Below are 17,807 nucleotides of genomic sequence, written 5' to 3' on the forward strand. Positions count from 1 at the left end.
ACAGAAACATGGTAGATCAGTCCATTGATTCTGGAAGGAGGATGTTCCAGTATGAAAGTTAATGGTCTGCTGTATGCTGCTGGAAACAAGCACTGCAAAAAACCAGCGGTCTCTAAACAAGGCTTTTTGAGGTTGTAGGAGTGAGCCATTTATTGCTGCTAAAACTTTCTCTGCTTTCAAAGCAAACAACCTGTACAGATGCCACAAAGCCCTCATAGAATGAGGCCAAGTAAATAATTACTCTTGTTTTCCTTTGCTAGTTCTGTATGGAGCTGAATCTACTTTAATTGTTAGGTTCTGAGAAACCTGCATGCATTTTCTTGGAACAGCAGTGTAAAAGAGATGAAGAAGCAAATGCTGCTTTCAGAATTATTTCTGGGAAGGAAATCTGAAGGAAGTGTTATTCTGCATTATTTTGCTTTTTCCCTAATCATTTGTGGAAAGAAAAAAAAAAAGGCAAGTTACTGGACTTAAGATCTCACTCAGTCAGTATGACTGTTGTGTTGCTTTTTGAGACTCTAGTTGAGTGGACATAAGTTGTCATGTACGATAGCAGGAGCCAGAGACACCAACAAGTGATAGTAATGACTTAGTCCTACTAAATATTTAGGGTTTCCTAAGATAAAAAATAGGCTTTCTGTTGTATTCACACCCAACAGATGTCTATTGAACAGAAATTTCATTTGCTGTTAAAGTATGAGACACTCTATCAGAATAGTGGTATCTAAAAGTAACCTCAGCATTACAAATTCTACAACAGCTGCAAGTCTATTAACAATGCATTTCCAGTTCAAGGCAATGACAAGGGCATCTTACTTTCTGATAGGTAAGGCTGAATGAGATGGATGCAGGTTTCTTTGGGGCTCATCAGCATTTTCACCATAATCAGAATTACTCATTTTTTATGTACTGTCAGACCAAAAATAAATCTTAGCTGTATGTGCATTCTCCACAAGAAGATTCAGAGCAGTTTGTCTTGTTAGTGAGTCTTTAAGAACACTTTAGACAACGTTTTCAAGTAATCAAAACTGTAGTGACTTCTAATATGAAACCAAGCCATAAGGCAAAATTAAAACTGGTATAGTTTTTCTGCTTTAATAGGTTGGTTTCTGGTACTAACCAGTGTCATGTTACCAATTTAACATCATTTATTGTAATTTATTAAAAAACAGACTATAAATACACTCTGAAAACGTGTCTTGTGTGAAGTGTGTAATATAATAGCACTTAGCTCTTTCCATGTGGTATTCTATTAATATGATTAGATGCTTTTTTAATTCCTCTCAATAGTAAATTCCTGAGATGACCAAAATATTCATACTTAAAGAGAAGCTGAAACTGAAGTCTGAGTTCAGAAACCTACTCTCCCCCTTGGGAGACTTCCAATTCATAACTTTAATACGTGTGTGAAACAAAGGAGGCTTTTACTTTTTATGCCCTTTCTGTATCTTGTTGCCAAATCCTTGAGACATCAACAGTAGTGTAAACAAGCTTAATGCAAAGCTGTGGTCTGACTGATTTTCATGGATTGTCACAATTCTTAATGGAAGCCCTGAGTGAGGAGGGAAGAATGAATGGAAGGGACAAAAATATAAACGTTATTCCCTTGTTACCCATTTGCTTAGATACTCTGTCCCACTTAGGTTTTTTTAATGATAGGTTTTTAAAACCCATAGCAAATTCCTCAGAACTCTTAGGAAAGGGTCACAAGCTAGGCTCCATGGTTTGGCTGGGGTTTTTGTCTTGTTTTTCCTGTAACTTAAACACATTTCTCAAGACATTGTATCATATGTACTTGGGGATGGTCCACAAGCTTTCCATGCAAAAGGGGCAGGGGAGTTTGTTTGAATATGAGAAAGATAAAATTTGTAATTGTTAGTCCTTAAAAGAATGATTCACCACTGTTTGTGCCCCTGTCAGTGAAGACAGCTTACGTCAGCTGTTTCTTGTACGGGAGCTGCACTTATGCAATATTAATGGCAAAAAGACATTTCAAGATGTCTGTAATGTGATGTAAAGAGAGATTCATTTAGTGTAATGCTAATATTCCAGATTGTTCTGAAAAACATCACCCTAGTTAGGAGGCTTTCCTTCTGTGGGCATGTGTGGGAGCCAATTCAGCAAACTGCTGACAGAGGTCACAGTATTTCAGAATTGGCAGTTCAGACAACTAAACAGTGTTCTGATGGCTTAGAGACGAGATCATTTGAAGACATGGCTCAGGATCAATAGATCTTCTTTTCTCTCATTAATGAATTATCTTCCCAAATGAAATAAATTAATATTTCAGTTGTAAAAAGCAATGGGAGATCGTTTTGCAGCAGAAACTTCAGACAAGGAAACAAAAGTTCAGACTGAATCAACTGCTTTTAGCTCCCATCTGATTTTTCAAATTGCTGCCATTTTCACCTTTTATAAGAGAAAGTACAAACCTTTAGAGGATATCAGTGCCATGGTTCATGGGGATGCTTCCTAAAACATAACTGAGCATTCCTACTTCCATGTGACATTATATGAATTGCAGTGTGCTGCAGCAGTTGAACAGATGTAAGGCTTTGAATTGAACACATGAAATATTGTGGGGGGCCAGTTGCTGCTGGGGTGGAGTTTCACAACTTTTCCTTCTCAAAGAAGCAGGCAACATGAGCAACTCTGAGGTGTATTTCTTTCTTTGCTAATACTACCCATTTATTAAAGATTAGATGTCAAAAGACTACTTGTGAGACAAGTCATAAAGTCCTGTTAAAGACATTTGATATTGATAGCAGTCATTCCTTCCCCACATAAACTCAGCTTTGTGATCAGTATTTTCAGTCTCTTTGAGCTCATCTTTCTGATCTGTCTTTCTACCTAGCCCTTTTCTGCACAGATTTGAATTTCTGCCTCAGGCTGCCTCTATTTTTGATAATGATTCATAATGGCAATACACTTGCATCCCTCACATTGCACTGGGAACTGTATGTGTAGTTAGCAGCACCCCAAAAGGAATGTAGATGGGTTTGAATAGATAGTGGTGAAGTGTCAGTGCTTTGGGTCATTTAGAAAGAACTCGTCTGTGGTTTGTGAAGCTTGTAAATCTGCACTTGGGAGGTCCTGTTGAGTGCATTCCCATCCTGGAAATGGCATATATAAGGTGAGATCATGTTGTAGGTCTTGTAATTCCAGCTTTGGTGCTGGAGGATCTGCTTCCTCCAGTGAGTATGGCTGCAAGATACGTGACAATGGCCAATGATTTAATCTATCCCCTGTGTGCTTTTTTTCCTAGAAATACAGAAAAGCAAAATGCCTCTAGTCACTCCCTCTTGATTTCATGTTATAGCAAACAAATATATTGTTTTAATTTTTTCTCATTAATTTAAGACTCTGGGGGGCTTTTGCTAGAAGGTAAAACCTGACTTGCTAATTCAGAGCTTCTCCCCATTTTTTTATTAAGCCGTGAAAAATACTGATTGTGTGCAATTATAAGATGAAACTTTTTGGAAAGCAGGGTAATAAATAACTAGAATTGAGCAACAACTCTTCCTTAAAATGCCCTGAATGAGATCTTTGTCCTGAAGTTGCTGTTCTTCAGTAAAGTAAAATCTGCAGAACTGTACAAGCTTGCAGTGTTGATACAAAAGGCCTTTAGCCTGTATGCACTGGTTTAAATATTAGCTCAAAGAGTTGCAGCCAATAGCATTGACTGAAAGGTGGCTTTTCATTGTCGATAAAGTTAATGCATTCAAGAGTTGTCAAAATTTTCCTTTCTGCAAGTGCAGTGGCACTATCAACTCTTGCAGCTCAGACTCCTTAGAACAGAGAACAAAGAGCCTTGCTCTCAGTATTTCATTCTCTTTGGGTGATATTCAGTGATACTATGTATGTAAAGATTCATTGGAAAAATCATGAAGCAGAGAGCGTATCTCCTGAGCTGTCTTTTGCTTCCATTGTTACATCAGAATGTAGTATTTGAGCCCTACTCAAGATGATCAGAAAGAAGCCAACATATTTGCTGTGAATGTGGGGTTGAAAAGCTGTAGAATTCAGCTAATAAAAAGTGGGTGCAGCTTCTAATAGGTAGCAATACTCAACCTGAAGCATTCCACTTCCAGACAAGTTTGTGTACAGCTGTTTCCAAAGTACCGGTTAGGTCAACAAAGCAGAAAGTTGCATGTTGTGTGGGGTCATAAGGAAAACTGCACAAATGATAGGCCAGCATGTTTGTCTGAAAATGTTTATAGCTCATCACTGGTAAAGACTGAGCTGAGAAACTGTAAATCAGAGAAGGATGAGCCATAGCCCAGAGCAGTCCAATCTGGTTTATCATGTAGTTATGTGAGTGCTTCTGCTGGTAGAACCAAGAGGCCACAACAGTCTGTGGTGGTTTAAGGGGCTGTGCATCCAGCCGTATCTCTAGTCTTGAGTGGAGAACAGCAGATGGGGAGTGAACTTAAGGAACAGCCAGATGCTTGTTTCTAACGCCAAGCAGGTGCTGCACTACTCCAGCGCTGGGGTATTCTGTGTGGAGTCTTTGTACCAGATTCTTCATCTGCTTGAATGGATTTCTGATAAAAATGTTTACAGTAACTCATCTTGAACTGATTAGTCATAATTGCTTGCAAATCTCTTACAGATTTCAGTGTAGTAGATAAAACCATCAGAATGATTATTTGATGGTAATTTTCTCTGCAGTGGACTAGAAGCTTACACTTCAATAAGGCTTGATGCTTTAGATTCTTATCCAAATTCCATGTTGATTAATGAGAATATTATTATTTCTTTATCCTGGTGTGGTTGGAAGGTCACAAGAGGAACAAATTTGTAAACTGTGTGGAGCTTTGAGGCAGAACAGTTGAACATGAGAATTGCTTGAACTTCAGTTTTAGGGTGGATTTGGAACAATTTTTTCAGAGTCCAGCTGAGAGAGTGTGAGATATTATGGGCAGAAATCTAGCAAGTGCCAGAAGCACCTGGCACAGCCATAGATGTGGTGCATGTGTGTTTTCCCCCATCCTGAGGTGTACGTACAAAAATGATTTGTTTGAAAAAGAATGTGTGTAAATACACAACAAAGTCTCAAGTTCCATTGAGATCACTTCAGCATTAAAAGTATAAATGTGGTTTCATGCAATCCTTAGATGTGGTGAAAGGTCTGTGGCTTTTAATTCATAATGCAACTGGACCTAGTTTTAAGTCCATGTCCACTTATACAGTGGGCCAGAAAGTCCATATCCACAATAATCTGTAGTATTTCATGCTCTAAAACCTTACAGAAGTTTCTTTTGGAGATTAGCTTGCTGCATTTCTAAGTCGCTCTCCTTATCTCACTTTCCTCTCTCAGTAGCAGCTGTGCTGTTCATCTGGGAGGCTGTAAGGGCACTGATGTGGTCTTTTGGCAGCTCAGAAGGATATCTGTCTGTAGGAATTTCCCTAATAAATGGTAATAGGCGAGACAGAACTTCAATTCCATCTGCACAAGGAGATTGGTTGTTTTTTCTGAACTACACAGATGATGTTATTCTGCAAAACCTTACCTGTAGTGTATCAGTACCTTTAAGAGTGAGGAGCATGCCCATGGTTGGGCTTGATGATCTTAAAGGTGTTTTCAAACTGTAGCGATTGTGTGATTCTGTGAAAATTCTGTGCTGAGCCAGGTAAAGCAAACTAGTTACAGTCCAGTTAATGCTTTCCAAATGTGTACCTACCCCTTGCCTTCCAATTTAGCAATATATAGGGAAATTTCACAGAGGTTTTCATTAATGCAGGAACATTGGTCTCTTGAGGAAGTCCAAAGAAATTCCTAACTCTGCCTATGCCAGTCTTAGCATGGTTCATTCTTATTTTGCTTGTGTGTGGCTTCCATTTGTTTAATTCAGGCCTGTTTTTTATTAACTGGAGCAAAACAATGAGAAGTCAGTTGTACTGGTCTCAGAGTTCTGCTCAGCTATGCAGCTGGAATTCATGCTTCACAGAATGCTATGAAATTTTCCCAACCAGAGGAATTGTGGGTTTAGTTGTGTTGCCTTGTTCATTTGTCTCTACATCTCTTTCTTTTTCAGAGATGGGCCTAAAATTCCATTAAAATGGTTAATGGGAAGCATCCAGGGCCATGCAATTACCTCCTGCTTTAATTTTGCATTGTACTTAAGATGTCACTAGTGCTTCTGGTTAGTCTCCCATGAACGCTACAGGATTGCTCTTCTGCAGAACAGTGGCGTTGAATTTAGATTCTAATACTCTGCAGGATCTGATGGTGTGCAAAACCTGAAAGTATTTTATTTTAGTGCTTAGGCAATTGAACATTGACAGCCACAAGGTCAGCAGCTGCAAAAACTTACTCAGTTCTTGGAAAAAAACTTGGTAGGGTCAGTTCTGCCTCTAACACTATTTCATTTTAATTTCAGGTCCTTTGGGTTCATAATTACATCATCTGAGTATACAAATTTGAGCTCTCTACTGATTATATATCCACGTTACAAAAGTTAGGTTTAGCTGTGTTTGGTAATGAAATGTCACATTAAAATCTGCAGTGATTTAAATTTGTTTGTCTCAAAGTAAATTTTCCTATTTAAGAAATGTTGAGCTGCAGCCATGACCAGCCACAGGAGAGACTCCTCCGCCTGTCTCCCCATGCTTACGTCATGGATAATTATTATAAAGAATGAAAAATAGCCCTAATATAAGCAAAAATGTTAACTGAACACATGGTAGAGTTTGTGTAAATGTTCCTTATTTGATTATTTTTTTTGTGTTCTTTTTTTTAACTGACATGCAGCTACAGTAAAATAGATTGTCACTGGAGAAATGGTTACAACATTTTTTGGTTGATTTTGTGTCCAAAAAAGAAGTGCCATACCAAATAACATGATACACTTTAAAACATAAATTCTTCATGTCCACATACAATGTTGGGAACTTGTGGCTTTAAAGGGAAATAACACCCTAGTTATGTGGGCATGAAAATAAAAATGTCCATCTACTAATGCTTTGTGTTTACACACAGAACTCAAAAGCAGCTCAAAATTTACTGGCGATGGAGTATCTTTTATGGCATGCCTGATCCAAGTGCAGGTACTCTCAACAGAATTACTGTACATGGAAAATAGGAGTGTTTAAACAATGCCCTGGAAAGGTGCCTAGCTGCTTTTTATGAGGTTTAATTCTCCTTTTTTTTTTGCAGTTCAACCCTATAGACTTCTGATTCCTTGGTGTTGGTAATTTTGGTTTCCATACTTGGAGTACTTAATAGCATGGAAATAGGAGTTTGAGGCAGAATGCTTTGGAATATTACCTTTTCCTCATCATACATTAGCAGCAGAACTTTTGAGGGCTCCAGACTTGAGTTCATAGTGTGACCAACTTTTCATCATTCAGCTGTAACTGTGAACAAAATTAATGCTCTTAATTAAAGCGTCATTAGATTTGCCAGCTGTTTGGTTGCCTGCAAATTACATCTGGAGGCCAGGTGCTTTTATCAGCAACAACACCGCTGATTGCATCAGAGGGAGAAAGTAAACCCAGAGACAGAATGACTTTTGCAGCTCAGCTGGCTTTCCTTGTGAGGATACAATCAAGTCAGTACCACCTCTTGAAGCTCTGCAAAATGGTATTAAGCACTGACAGGGTCCCATGTTGGTTTTTATCATGTTAGAAGTCTCTTGTAGCCTTTTTTTTTTTAATGTACTAATGAAGCTGCCAATTTCTTGCAGGTGGGTGTACATGGCATTAGAATAGAATTCATCAATGAAAAAGGATCAAAACGCACCGCCACCTACTTACCGGAGGTTGCAAAGGAGCAAGGTCATTGTTGCACTTTATTTCATATGATCTGGTGAAGAATTTAAACATACATATAAATCTAAAATGCAATATTTGACCTTGCACTGATGTCAGATGATGGAGCGATACTTAATTGTAAGAAGACTCTTATATCAAATGCCTGCCTGTATTGGTCCCCTTTATAAGGCTGTAGTAAACTGTAGCTGTATTCTAGACAAGCCACGAATGCGGTGTAGCTGCAGAAAAATGAAATATGGAGGGGGTGGTACAATGCAGTCAGCCAACTTCAGAGGTGTTAAAAGCTGCCAGATTTCATATAGTTGTTAAGTGGCGTGATTTCTGGTCAATTAACAGCTGATTTAGCCCTCAATTTGCAGTGATCAAGTTAGGGGTATTTTTTCAGTTAGGTACTTTGTGCTAGTCTTAATTCCTCACATGAGCACTGGCTTTCTGAGATTTTAATGTGTAGAAGGGAAGTACTTCCAATATGGAAGTAAAAAATAATGTGATTAAAGTCCCTATTAATAAAGGCACAGTAAGTTTGTGAATTAAAAATCCTGGAGTAGATTTTGTTGAACAGTAATCTTTTGGACTAAGCAAGCTGACTAACTACTCACTATGGTTTTTCCTTCCAAGGTGACAGTCTGTGTCAATCTTTTACATTTTGCATTGCTGCCTTTTTTTTTCTCCTTTTCTTTTTTTTTTTTTTATTCTTTTTAATTGAGTTAAGGAACAGGATGAAAATTTTACTGAAGATCAGATCATTCAATTGATAATTCTTTTCCCAAACAATCACTTTAGAAGCTTTCTGAGCTCTATTTTAGTGACTGTTTTAGTCAGTTTAAGGGTGTGGAGGTGGCATGTGATGGTATTTAACTTTCAGACATTGCAATCTGGCTCTTTAGAGTACCCAAAACCTACCTGCTTTTATTTTTAGTGTACCCAGAATTCCCTCCTCTTTTTTTAATGTAGCAATGTGACTAACCTAATTGTATCTTTTGGAATAGACACGTCTAACGCCTACTTAAAATACTAGGCTTTTTAAATCAATAAAAGGGAGGCTTGAATAGCATTAAGGTGGTACTGAAAAAAGTCATGTACTCTTTGATCCATCCCTTTTTTATTACCCAGACACCTATAACACAATATAGTAGTTCTGAAATTAGACATCTCACTGTAAAGTTAAGTGATGTTTATGACGAAGTCTAATCTCTGAAGTGCTCTGCACACATGCAACTAATCATTCTTTAAAATTTCATTTTATAGAGAAGTTTAATTTTTCATAGAGTCATTGCCATTTATCATGTATAAAATGACTGTGATCCATGATCATATCTGAACATTTCAGGAAAGCTGAATTTTGTGTCTTGCCCCAGTCTGGGACACCTGAAGGTAATGTGTCCACTTCTAAAATATTTCAGCTACAAGATCAAACTATGTTGTTTCTTAACACACTTTGTGTGTAAAGAAATCTTGTGTGTTGTATTTCCTTCATCTGTTCTGAAGCAGAGAACAACAACCCGTGTTTTATATAGAACTTCAGCAGAGCACTTCCATTATCAATAATACTACACACTGCACTGTGTTTTTGCAGCATCTGTTCTTATTCCTGTATTTCTCACTAATTTTTATTACTGTAAAATTCAACAGGATGGGACCACATTCAAACCATAGATTCCTTATTGAGGAAAGGAGGCTACAAAGCTCTGATTACTAATGAATTCAGGAAAACAATAAAGCTAACCAGGTATGCATCAAAGGATACTACAGGTTTTGTAATACTGTGATGTGTTTGCTCCTGGTAAGTGCTTATTTTGGATGTTGATGGTAAGCTTTCCTGTATATACGATGAATGATGTCTGTCTTTTTCATAACAACAGTACAGACTTGTACCTTGCATAGAGATTATTGGAACTAAGCAAGAAAGAAAAGGCTGTTGTTCAGTATCAGCCCACATATATTTCAGGGTACCTGCATATTTTCTTTCATAACTCTGAAAAATATTAGTAGTTTATTAGCTCTTGCTTTTTACAGGTTCTTCATTGGCTGAAACATCATTAGGGGCTATTAACAAGGATTTCTTGCCATTGTCAATGTGTATTTGAGCAGATGGTGCACTAGGGGTCTGCTGCTGTGAAGTCATGGAGGCCCCTCAGAGCTAGTAATCTGTTCAGCTGTCAAAGAAAGTGTTGGGTCTTTTCTTTCTCCTGTGCAGTTCAGGTTTCCCTTCTCTTACCAGGTGCTGGCTATGCAAACTAGGTAGTGGATCTGACAGTCAGGGCACTAGTTAAACTGTGTATTCTCAGGAGTGGAGATATGAATTTAGTGTTTTATTTCATACTCTCACACACTAGTGTATTTTGATTTTGCTAATTTAATAAAATGTGTTCTTGAGGGCTTCTTAGTGAGTGGGAGCAAAATTATTTTAGAATTAGCAGCAGATATTCTGCCCATAATATTGTAGTGCTGTGGTGAAGGGTGGAGGAGTAAATGTCTATATGAACGCTTCTAAAACAGTACATTTTCATAAACTTGCAGCACAAAATGACTGCTAAACTCTCATTATCTGTTCTGTGCTCAGAGAAATAAGAATTTTTAGAACCTTACATCATAAGGAAGTATTGACTGTTCATCCTCTTCAGGGAGGCCACGCTTGACATGCTATTAAGACAAATAACAAAGTTAGAATCCTTTGTCCAAAACTGTTATCCCTCCCATCAACTTCTAAGGACTCAGAGCCACAAGATTAGTTCTAAAAATATTCAGATAGATTACTCTTGTAGTGAAGATAGTTGGCAGCTTGCAAAACCAAGTTAATACCCAGAAGTCCTGGCAATGCTCTGAAGAAGAGAATTGAAATACAGCAGAGCTGAAAGAAGTGTACCAATTCTAGAGGCCTAGGATGTGTTAAGGACAGCAACTGCATTTTCTTTTCCATCTGCTTAAATGAGCAGATGTGATTCCAGTCAGGCAGCCTTTGGCCTGCCTTAACCCACTTACAACCAGCTTCATTAACTGCCAGGCTTATGGTTTAGTTTCCCAGGGGCAGGGGATTTCATTCACAGACAGCTTACTCGGCAAGCGCAGAGTGCCATGTACCATTCACATCAGCTCAGGAAGAGCTCAGCTAATCTCTCAGCAAGGACCAGCAGCCATTTGTTAAATTAATGCACCATTAATAAACACTTCTGGATCAGGTAGGTGTGGGCATCTTTGGTGCTCTGAAACACTTCCACTGAGGCAAAAAGTATAAGGTGTTCTGCTCTGTTCCTCTGGCAGAGAGGCAACAGAAGCAAATGTGTTTGCCATTTTAATTGCTGCAGTTGGGAGCACCACAGTAGTTTAAAGTTTTGTGTTGGGTTGTGAGTGCAAGCGTTTGAGCCATCTGTTGTGGTTTTTTCAGACCTTACCCAGAGAGGAGAGGACAACCAGAGCAACTCCAGAAATAAAATGAGATATAAAGTATTTGCACTTCTCCTTTCCATCACAGTAGCTAGACTCACTAAACCTCATCAGTCAGATCTCTTATGCAAGGTCTTTCTAAGTGACATTTATGGAAATGTGGAATAGTGGTCTTGTGTAGTTTTCACAGATAAGTGTAACTGTGGTGATACATTCCTTGTTGTCAAGCAATACTGATGCAAGTATATCCAAAATATGCTGCTTTTAGCCATATAGAGCTGGCTGATGTTATTGTGGGACCTCACTCCGTTATTTTTCAACAGTCTAGAGAGATCCAAGTTGAGTGGAATCTGTCAAATGTTGTCCCATTTTTCAAGATGGGTAAGAAGGAAGAACTGTGGTCATTACTGGCCTGTCAGTCTCACTTGAATGCCTGGTAAAATTATGGAGAAGGTTATTCTGGGAGCTACTGAAAACCACTTGAGAGAAATGGAGTCATTGATTGTAACCAGGCTGGGTTCATGAGGGGAACATCTTGCTTAACTACATTAATTTCCTTTTATGCCAGGGTCACCCATCTAGTTGATTAAAGGAAGCCAGTAGATGTGGGGGTTTTATTGTAGCAAAGCTTTTGATAGTATCTTTCACAGTATCCTTCAGGACAAAATGTTCATCTTACAGCTAGACAGGTTCCCTCCTAATGTTGTGTGAGCAACTGGCTGACAGGTCAGGCTCAGAGTTTTAAGAGATGGGGTTATATGAGGCTGCTGGCCAGTCACCAGTGCAGTTCCCTAGGGCTCAGTTTTAGAGCCAGTGCTCTTTAATGTTTGTATAAATGACCTGGACCCAGGAGTACATTAAGGTTGCTGGTAATATGAAACTAGGAGGAACTGTGGACTGTTTTGAGGGCAGAAGGCCTTGCATAGACTCGAGAGCTGGGCAGTCACGAACTGTATGAAATCTGACAAGAGCAACTACCACGTAATCTATCTGGGAGAGGATAACCCTGGTTATACATACATGAATTGGGGGATGAAAGGCTGGAGATCAGCCCCACTTAAAGGGATCTGGGGTGTTGGGTTGATGGCAAGTCAAATATGAGCCAACAGTATGCTCTGTCAGCTAAAAGGGCCAACTGTGTCCTGGGCTGCATTAAGCAGAGTATTGCTAGCCAGCTGAAGGAGCTGATTGTCCAACCATGCTGCACTGGTGTGGCCCCTCTGGACACTCTAAGATGGTGAAAAGCCTCAAGGACAAGACTTGGGAGGAGCAGCTGAGGTAATTTGTTTTTTTCAGCTTGGAGGAGACAGCTGAGGGGTGATCACATCACTGAGGAGGGATCTCATCACAGTCTACAGCTTCCTCAAGGGGGCAGAAGAGTGGGGAGGTGCTGATCTCTCTGGTGACCAGTGACAGAACACAAGGAAATGGAATGAAGCTGCATCAGGAGAGGCTCAGACTGGATATTAAGGAAAAGCTCTTCATTCAGGGGGTGAAACAGACTCCCAAGGGAAGTGGTCTTGGCATTGAGCCAGCCAAGAGTTCAGGAGCATCTGGACAATGCTCTTAGACATATGGTTTAGTTTTAGGTAGTCCTGTGAGGAGCAGGGAGTTGGACGTAGAAGGGATCCTTAAGGACTATCAACTTGAGATATTCTATTATTCTCGTCTAGCAAGAATGTAACTCATTTAATATAGCTGGGTTTATTTTAAAAGTGGAATTTGGCAGACAATATATTACTTAAAAACAGCCCAAAAATCTGTAGTGCTTGTTTACAGTTTTTCTCCTAGGTTTTACATAGAGAGTTGGCTGAAGATGAGACACATTCTCAAATTGTCATGAGTTTCTCTTCCCTCTACTTGAAGCAACATAGTGGGCAATACTTTTTAACAGTTTTGTTTGATAAGCACTTATGTTGCAGTATGTCATGTGGTTCAAGAATGACACAGCCATGACAGTTCCCTCCCTGCCCTTGTGCAACTGAAGATAGTCTTATTCCAAGCATCTGAAGTACAGAGCTGTTACCACTGAACATACCATGACTGCAATAGTTTTAGTGCTACTTGCAGTTTCCTGCTAATAGTTCTTGAATTTGCTTCTTTGCTCTTTTCTAGGTACCGTAGTGAGAAGATGACAATGAGCTACACAGAGTACCTTGCCCATCGTCAGCACCATCACTTCCAAAATGGTATTGGGCACCCCCTTCCACCATACAACCATTATTCCTGACACTGAGCCGCATGACCAGTCACTGGACCTCTCTGCAGACCTCTTCCCAGGAGACCCTGCCCCTTCTTGGTCTAGCTATCTCTATTACTGTACCATTTTATGATGATAGTTTCCGTTGCCATGTTGAGGCTTCTTGGTTAGGCTCATCATGGCAACGGGTGGGGAAACTACATTATTACAAAGATCCCATACTTTTTTATTATTGAGTCACTGCAGATTTTTTTGCAGCATATAGAGCCCTTGGGGTTTTTTATGGAATTTAAAATTTCTACTTCATTAACATTGAATTATATCAGTCAAGGCTTTCTGTAACTGTGGATGGAAGGAAGAGTTTAAGGGTTACAGTTAGGGATTCTTTGCTTTGCAAATAGGCATTCTTGGCTTTTGCATTACTAGGTGTGACAGGGAATGAAACATATCAGATTCAGGTATTACTCTAGACAATGAACTGCATTTTCATAATGTTCATTAACAATGTTGTGTGTACAGCGTCTCACCCTCATGGTAAAGATTTCATGTAGCTATGTACCTGATCTTCAGATCCAGCATATACAGCCCAAATGTCAAGGCTGACACACAAAATGCTTTTTGGGATGAAGAGAAGCAATTACAAGTACAATGAGAGGTGATGTTAACATTGAAGCCTTTTCAGAATCCAGTGGTCTAATTGATAGGGCATGACCTAATACAGTGGGCTACCAGGTAGCTTTGTCTCCCATGCTGTGCTGGGAATCGAGGGCGATCCAGCTCTGTCAAGACTCATCATAGAAACACGTTTGTAATGAAATGATGCCTTTCTGATGATCTTGTATTAGAAGTGACATTTGTTTTTACAAGCAGGTTGGTGAGTAGCAGATGTCATATTAGGAAGAATATGGATTTAGATTTTAGTGCCTTTGACTATGACATAACTATATACTTTATATAAGATTCATAGAGAAAAATATAGCAAATCTGCCAGACATTCTAGCAAACTATATTGAGTCTGCTCTGGCATCAGGTTTGGGGGGATTTTTTAAAGTGATTTTTTTTTTTTTCCTGATTTTTTTCTTTTTCTTATAGCAAACCTGGTTTGGAAAAGGAAATATCCCTGGTTTGTTCTTTCTTCTGCTTTTGAACTTGTTGAGTTTTATCAAGTCATGAATAGCTAGATAATGGTAATAGTCATTTTTAAAAAGACTGTTGTAAAAGAGCACAGGACAAGTATGCCATGATTTCACATTTTCATCTATTACAGGAACAGTACTTGAGAGCTCTAAGTACTGTATAATAATTCTGATACCCCTCCACATAGTAGAAGAAAAAAAATGATTGGAACTTTATCCTGCTGTAAAAACAGGATTTAGTAAAAGGTATGTGTGGTGTATTTGCAAGCCCCAGCTCCTTGCTTATGTGCCTGCAGAACTCCCACTGATACCTGCTATAGTTCATTGCATGTTCTAGGGGACAATACATGCCATTTTTACAGAAAAGACCTTCCTAATAGGAGTGAGTAATCCACAGGAAGCAGAAATCCCAGTGATTTTGAGTAATGAATGTTTGTAAATAGATGGATATTTACAATTCAAATAGGTAAAATCATTTAAAATTCAGTTGTTAAAAAAAAACCCTTAATTGTAACAATATTTCAGTAAGGTTTCAAAACCCCAGATATGGATAAACTATGTGCATCCCTTATGTGAGATTAGCTTTGCTATTTAATTTCTATGGAGGTTCTTGTGGAAGGTCTTTGGTATTCCTTCATCCACAGCATTTGATGTCCAAATAGAACATTTTCAGTTGTGATGCCTTAATTTACAAGCAGAGGGCCTGAAGGTTCAGGAGCCATGAGATGCCAGCCAGAAACTGCAACAATTAATAGATGTTTATACAGAGGCTATTTTGGATGATACTGTTGTCTTGTTTCTACTTGGGGAACATTTTTAAATGGATTAGTCTTCAAGTGGAAATAGCGAACAAGTGGCTACCTGACAGAGTTGTGTTGGTTTCTTTTCTTGCCCTTATAGGGAAACTGAGCACAAACTGAATCATTCTGCTGCAAAAAAAAACAAAACACAGATAAAAAAAAAAAGAAGGAAGAAAACACACACACACACACACACACACCCCAAGAAGAAAAGTCATCCAACCCCATCTTTATCTGTCATCTCCTTACGGCACGCTCATGTGTCATGAGCTCCTTGTTAGAAGTTTTTTAAAAAGATCTATTATATATTAAAAAAATATATATGTATTGAAAGGTGCTAATCAACCTCAAGCAGGTCACGTGACTGGTCATGCGGATCTAAAAGCATATCAGATTTTTTTAAAAGATCTTCGATATATGCAGATGTTATACAGAATTTCTTACCAGTGTAATAAGGATGATATACTGATGAATAAACAATCCTGCAGGTTTTTAAGGACAAGGTCAGCAATACTTCCCACCATGGCTTGGGGGAGAAAAGGATAATTTTGTCTCCTTTTTGTACACAGCATAATGCACAATGCATTTTTTGTCTCTCTCTTAGTAGCTGTTGCTTACAGATATAGTTAAAAAGGTGTTATACAAACCGTAAAGGTGTGCTTTTGAAATGAGGTAATACCAGACCCTTCTGGACCAGAGTTTTGTATCACTGATTGAAAAACTGTTACGGAGTCTGTGGTGGATCAGATTGTACGGTATTTCTTAGCAAGATTAGTATAATCAGTCGGCAGTGTTTCTAGGGCACCTACCTCCTCAGCATGCAAGTGCTGAAAATGCTACGGATTGTTTCTGTGTAATTGTGGGTTTATTTGTACAAAACATGCTGTTCACTGTGACATGCACTGGGACAGAATAGGTCTGTTTGCTTAAAGCTGATCAACCATTACTTTCCTTAAACATCCTTCCCAGATAGTTCTGTTTAGTACCCTTTGGGATAGATTGATGTGTTTAGATTCAGCTTTTTCTTTTAATTTGGACTACTTTATTAGGTGTGAACATACAGCCAAGTAGCTTATGTCACTGTTAAGTTGGAATGCTTATTTTTTTTATGAGTACTACTCAGTTTGCCTTATTCATTAAAGAGACTGTTGGGGTTGGGGTTTTCTAAGTTCTTTTTGCTTTATGTTCCTAAAACCCCTGTTCTGTAAGCCGAGTTTGACAACACAACCATAGACTCTACGTGAACCTCTTACTTAGTCATGCTTCAAGTGGCCTTCCTTCTGCCTAGACTGCTGTAGCACTGACTTTTCACCATCTCAACCCCACTGCTGGTCATAGCAGGAGGAGGGCACACTGGAGTTCTGACCTCAGATACACTATTAAATCCAGGCAGTCGAATCACGTTGCACACCCTGGTGTTTGTATATAGACCTCTTTACCGTCTTCAAACGTGCAGGTTTTTAAAATTGTTGTCTGGAGTAGGTTACATCTCTTATGTGTGTTAGATCGAACCAAAGAAGCCTCCAGCCATGCCCAAATGCTGCTCCTAAAGCCTGCCTTCCAATCCTTACAAAAGCCCTGCAGGATTATGTTAACTTTTTTATTTTTGTACAGTTTCTAACTGATTTTTTGCTAGCGACGTTAATTGAATTGTTTATTTGGGGAGTCTGAAATTCTCCTCCATTTCAATAAACTGGTGACTTTCCTTTTATGTTTAAGAAAAAAAAAAAAAAAGTTTTAAAAAAAAAGAGAAAAAAAGAAAAAAAAAAAAAGAGAAACCCCAAAGTGTGCCTCTCAGATTTAAGGGTTTCTGGTTACATTTATTCTTAAGACCAGCAATGATTCTTTATATACAAAGATATGTTTTTTCCTCTTTTTTTTTTTTTTTTTTTATTACTGTTAAATAAAATTTTAAAAAAAGGAAAAAAAAAAAAAAAAGGAAAAAAGAAAATAAATAAATCTTTCTTTGCTCTGGACCCAGTAATTGTGCTGGTACATAAACGCACTGAGAAAACAAACTTTTGTTTGGAACTTTTATAACAACTTATGACTGTTTTTGTATATCAAAGTTGATTCTTTTCCAAGATACTTGGATCTAGTTTCTAAGTTATTTTAGTGTTTTATATGTTACCAAAAAAAAAAAAAAAAAGAAAAAAAAAAGAAAAAGAATTTTACTTTCAATTGTTCACCAGCATCTTGAGTTATCTTTAATGCAATGGTGACATGCAATGGGCTTACGGCTACCTGGCGTAGCTTGTAAGGCCTCCGTCTTCTCCTTCCTTCCTTAGTAACTTGATTGATTACAATAATATCACACATTACCTGAACCCCCTTCCTTTATAACTAGATCCTTCTTCCTTCCACATTTAATTGCTATTAGTGTGAAGAAACTGTTGAAATGGGCATTTTAATATAAGTATGGCTTAAAAAAAGAGAAAAATGAGGAAAAAAGTTTAAAAAAAAAAAATATATAGAAGGTTATCTGTGGGTCTGTGAGATATGACTGTGGAA

General features: G+C 38.4%; 1 protein-coding gene across 2 annotated transcripts in view; it reads left to right on the top strand.

Annotated features, from left to right (window-relative positions):
* Nucleotides 1-17,736, top strand: part of AMMECR1 (AMMECR nuclear protein 1) — a 106,117-nt gene extending 88,381 nt beyond the window's left edge. For both annotated transcript variants that reach the window (XM_068152038.1, XM_068152036.1), the window contains 3 exons: nt 7,689-7,779; nt 9,409-9,505; nt 13,276-17,736. In XM_068152038.1, coding sequence (XP_068008139.1) covers nt 7,689-7,779; nt 9,409-9,505; nt 13,276-13,390 — 303 coding nt within the window. In that variant the 3' untranslated portion in view covers nt 13,391-17,736. The remainder of the gene's footprint in view (nt 1-7,688; nt 7,780-9,408; nt 9,506-13,275) is intronic.
* The last annotated feature ends 71 nt before the right edge of the window (nt 17,737-17,807 follow it).

The sequence above is a fragment of the Melanerpes formicivorus genome, unplaced genomic scaffold (assembly GCF_026170545.1).
Source record: "Melanerpes formicivorus ecotype bairdi unplaced genomic scaffold, bMelFor1.0.p_v2 SCAF_22, whole genome shotgun sequence".
NCBI lineage: Eukaryota > Metazoa > Chordata > Aves > Piciformes > Picidae > Melanerpes > Melanerpes formicivorus.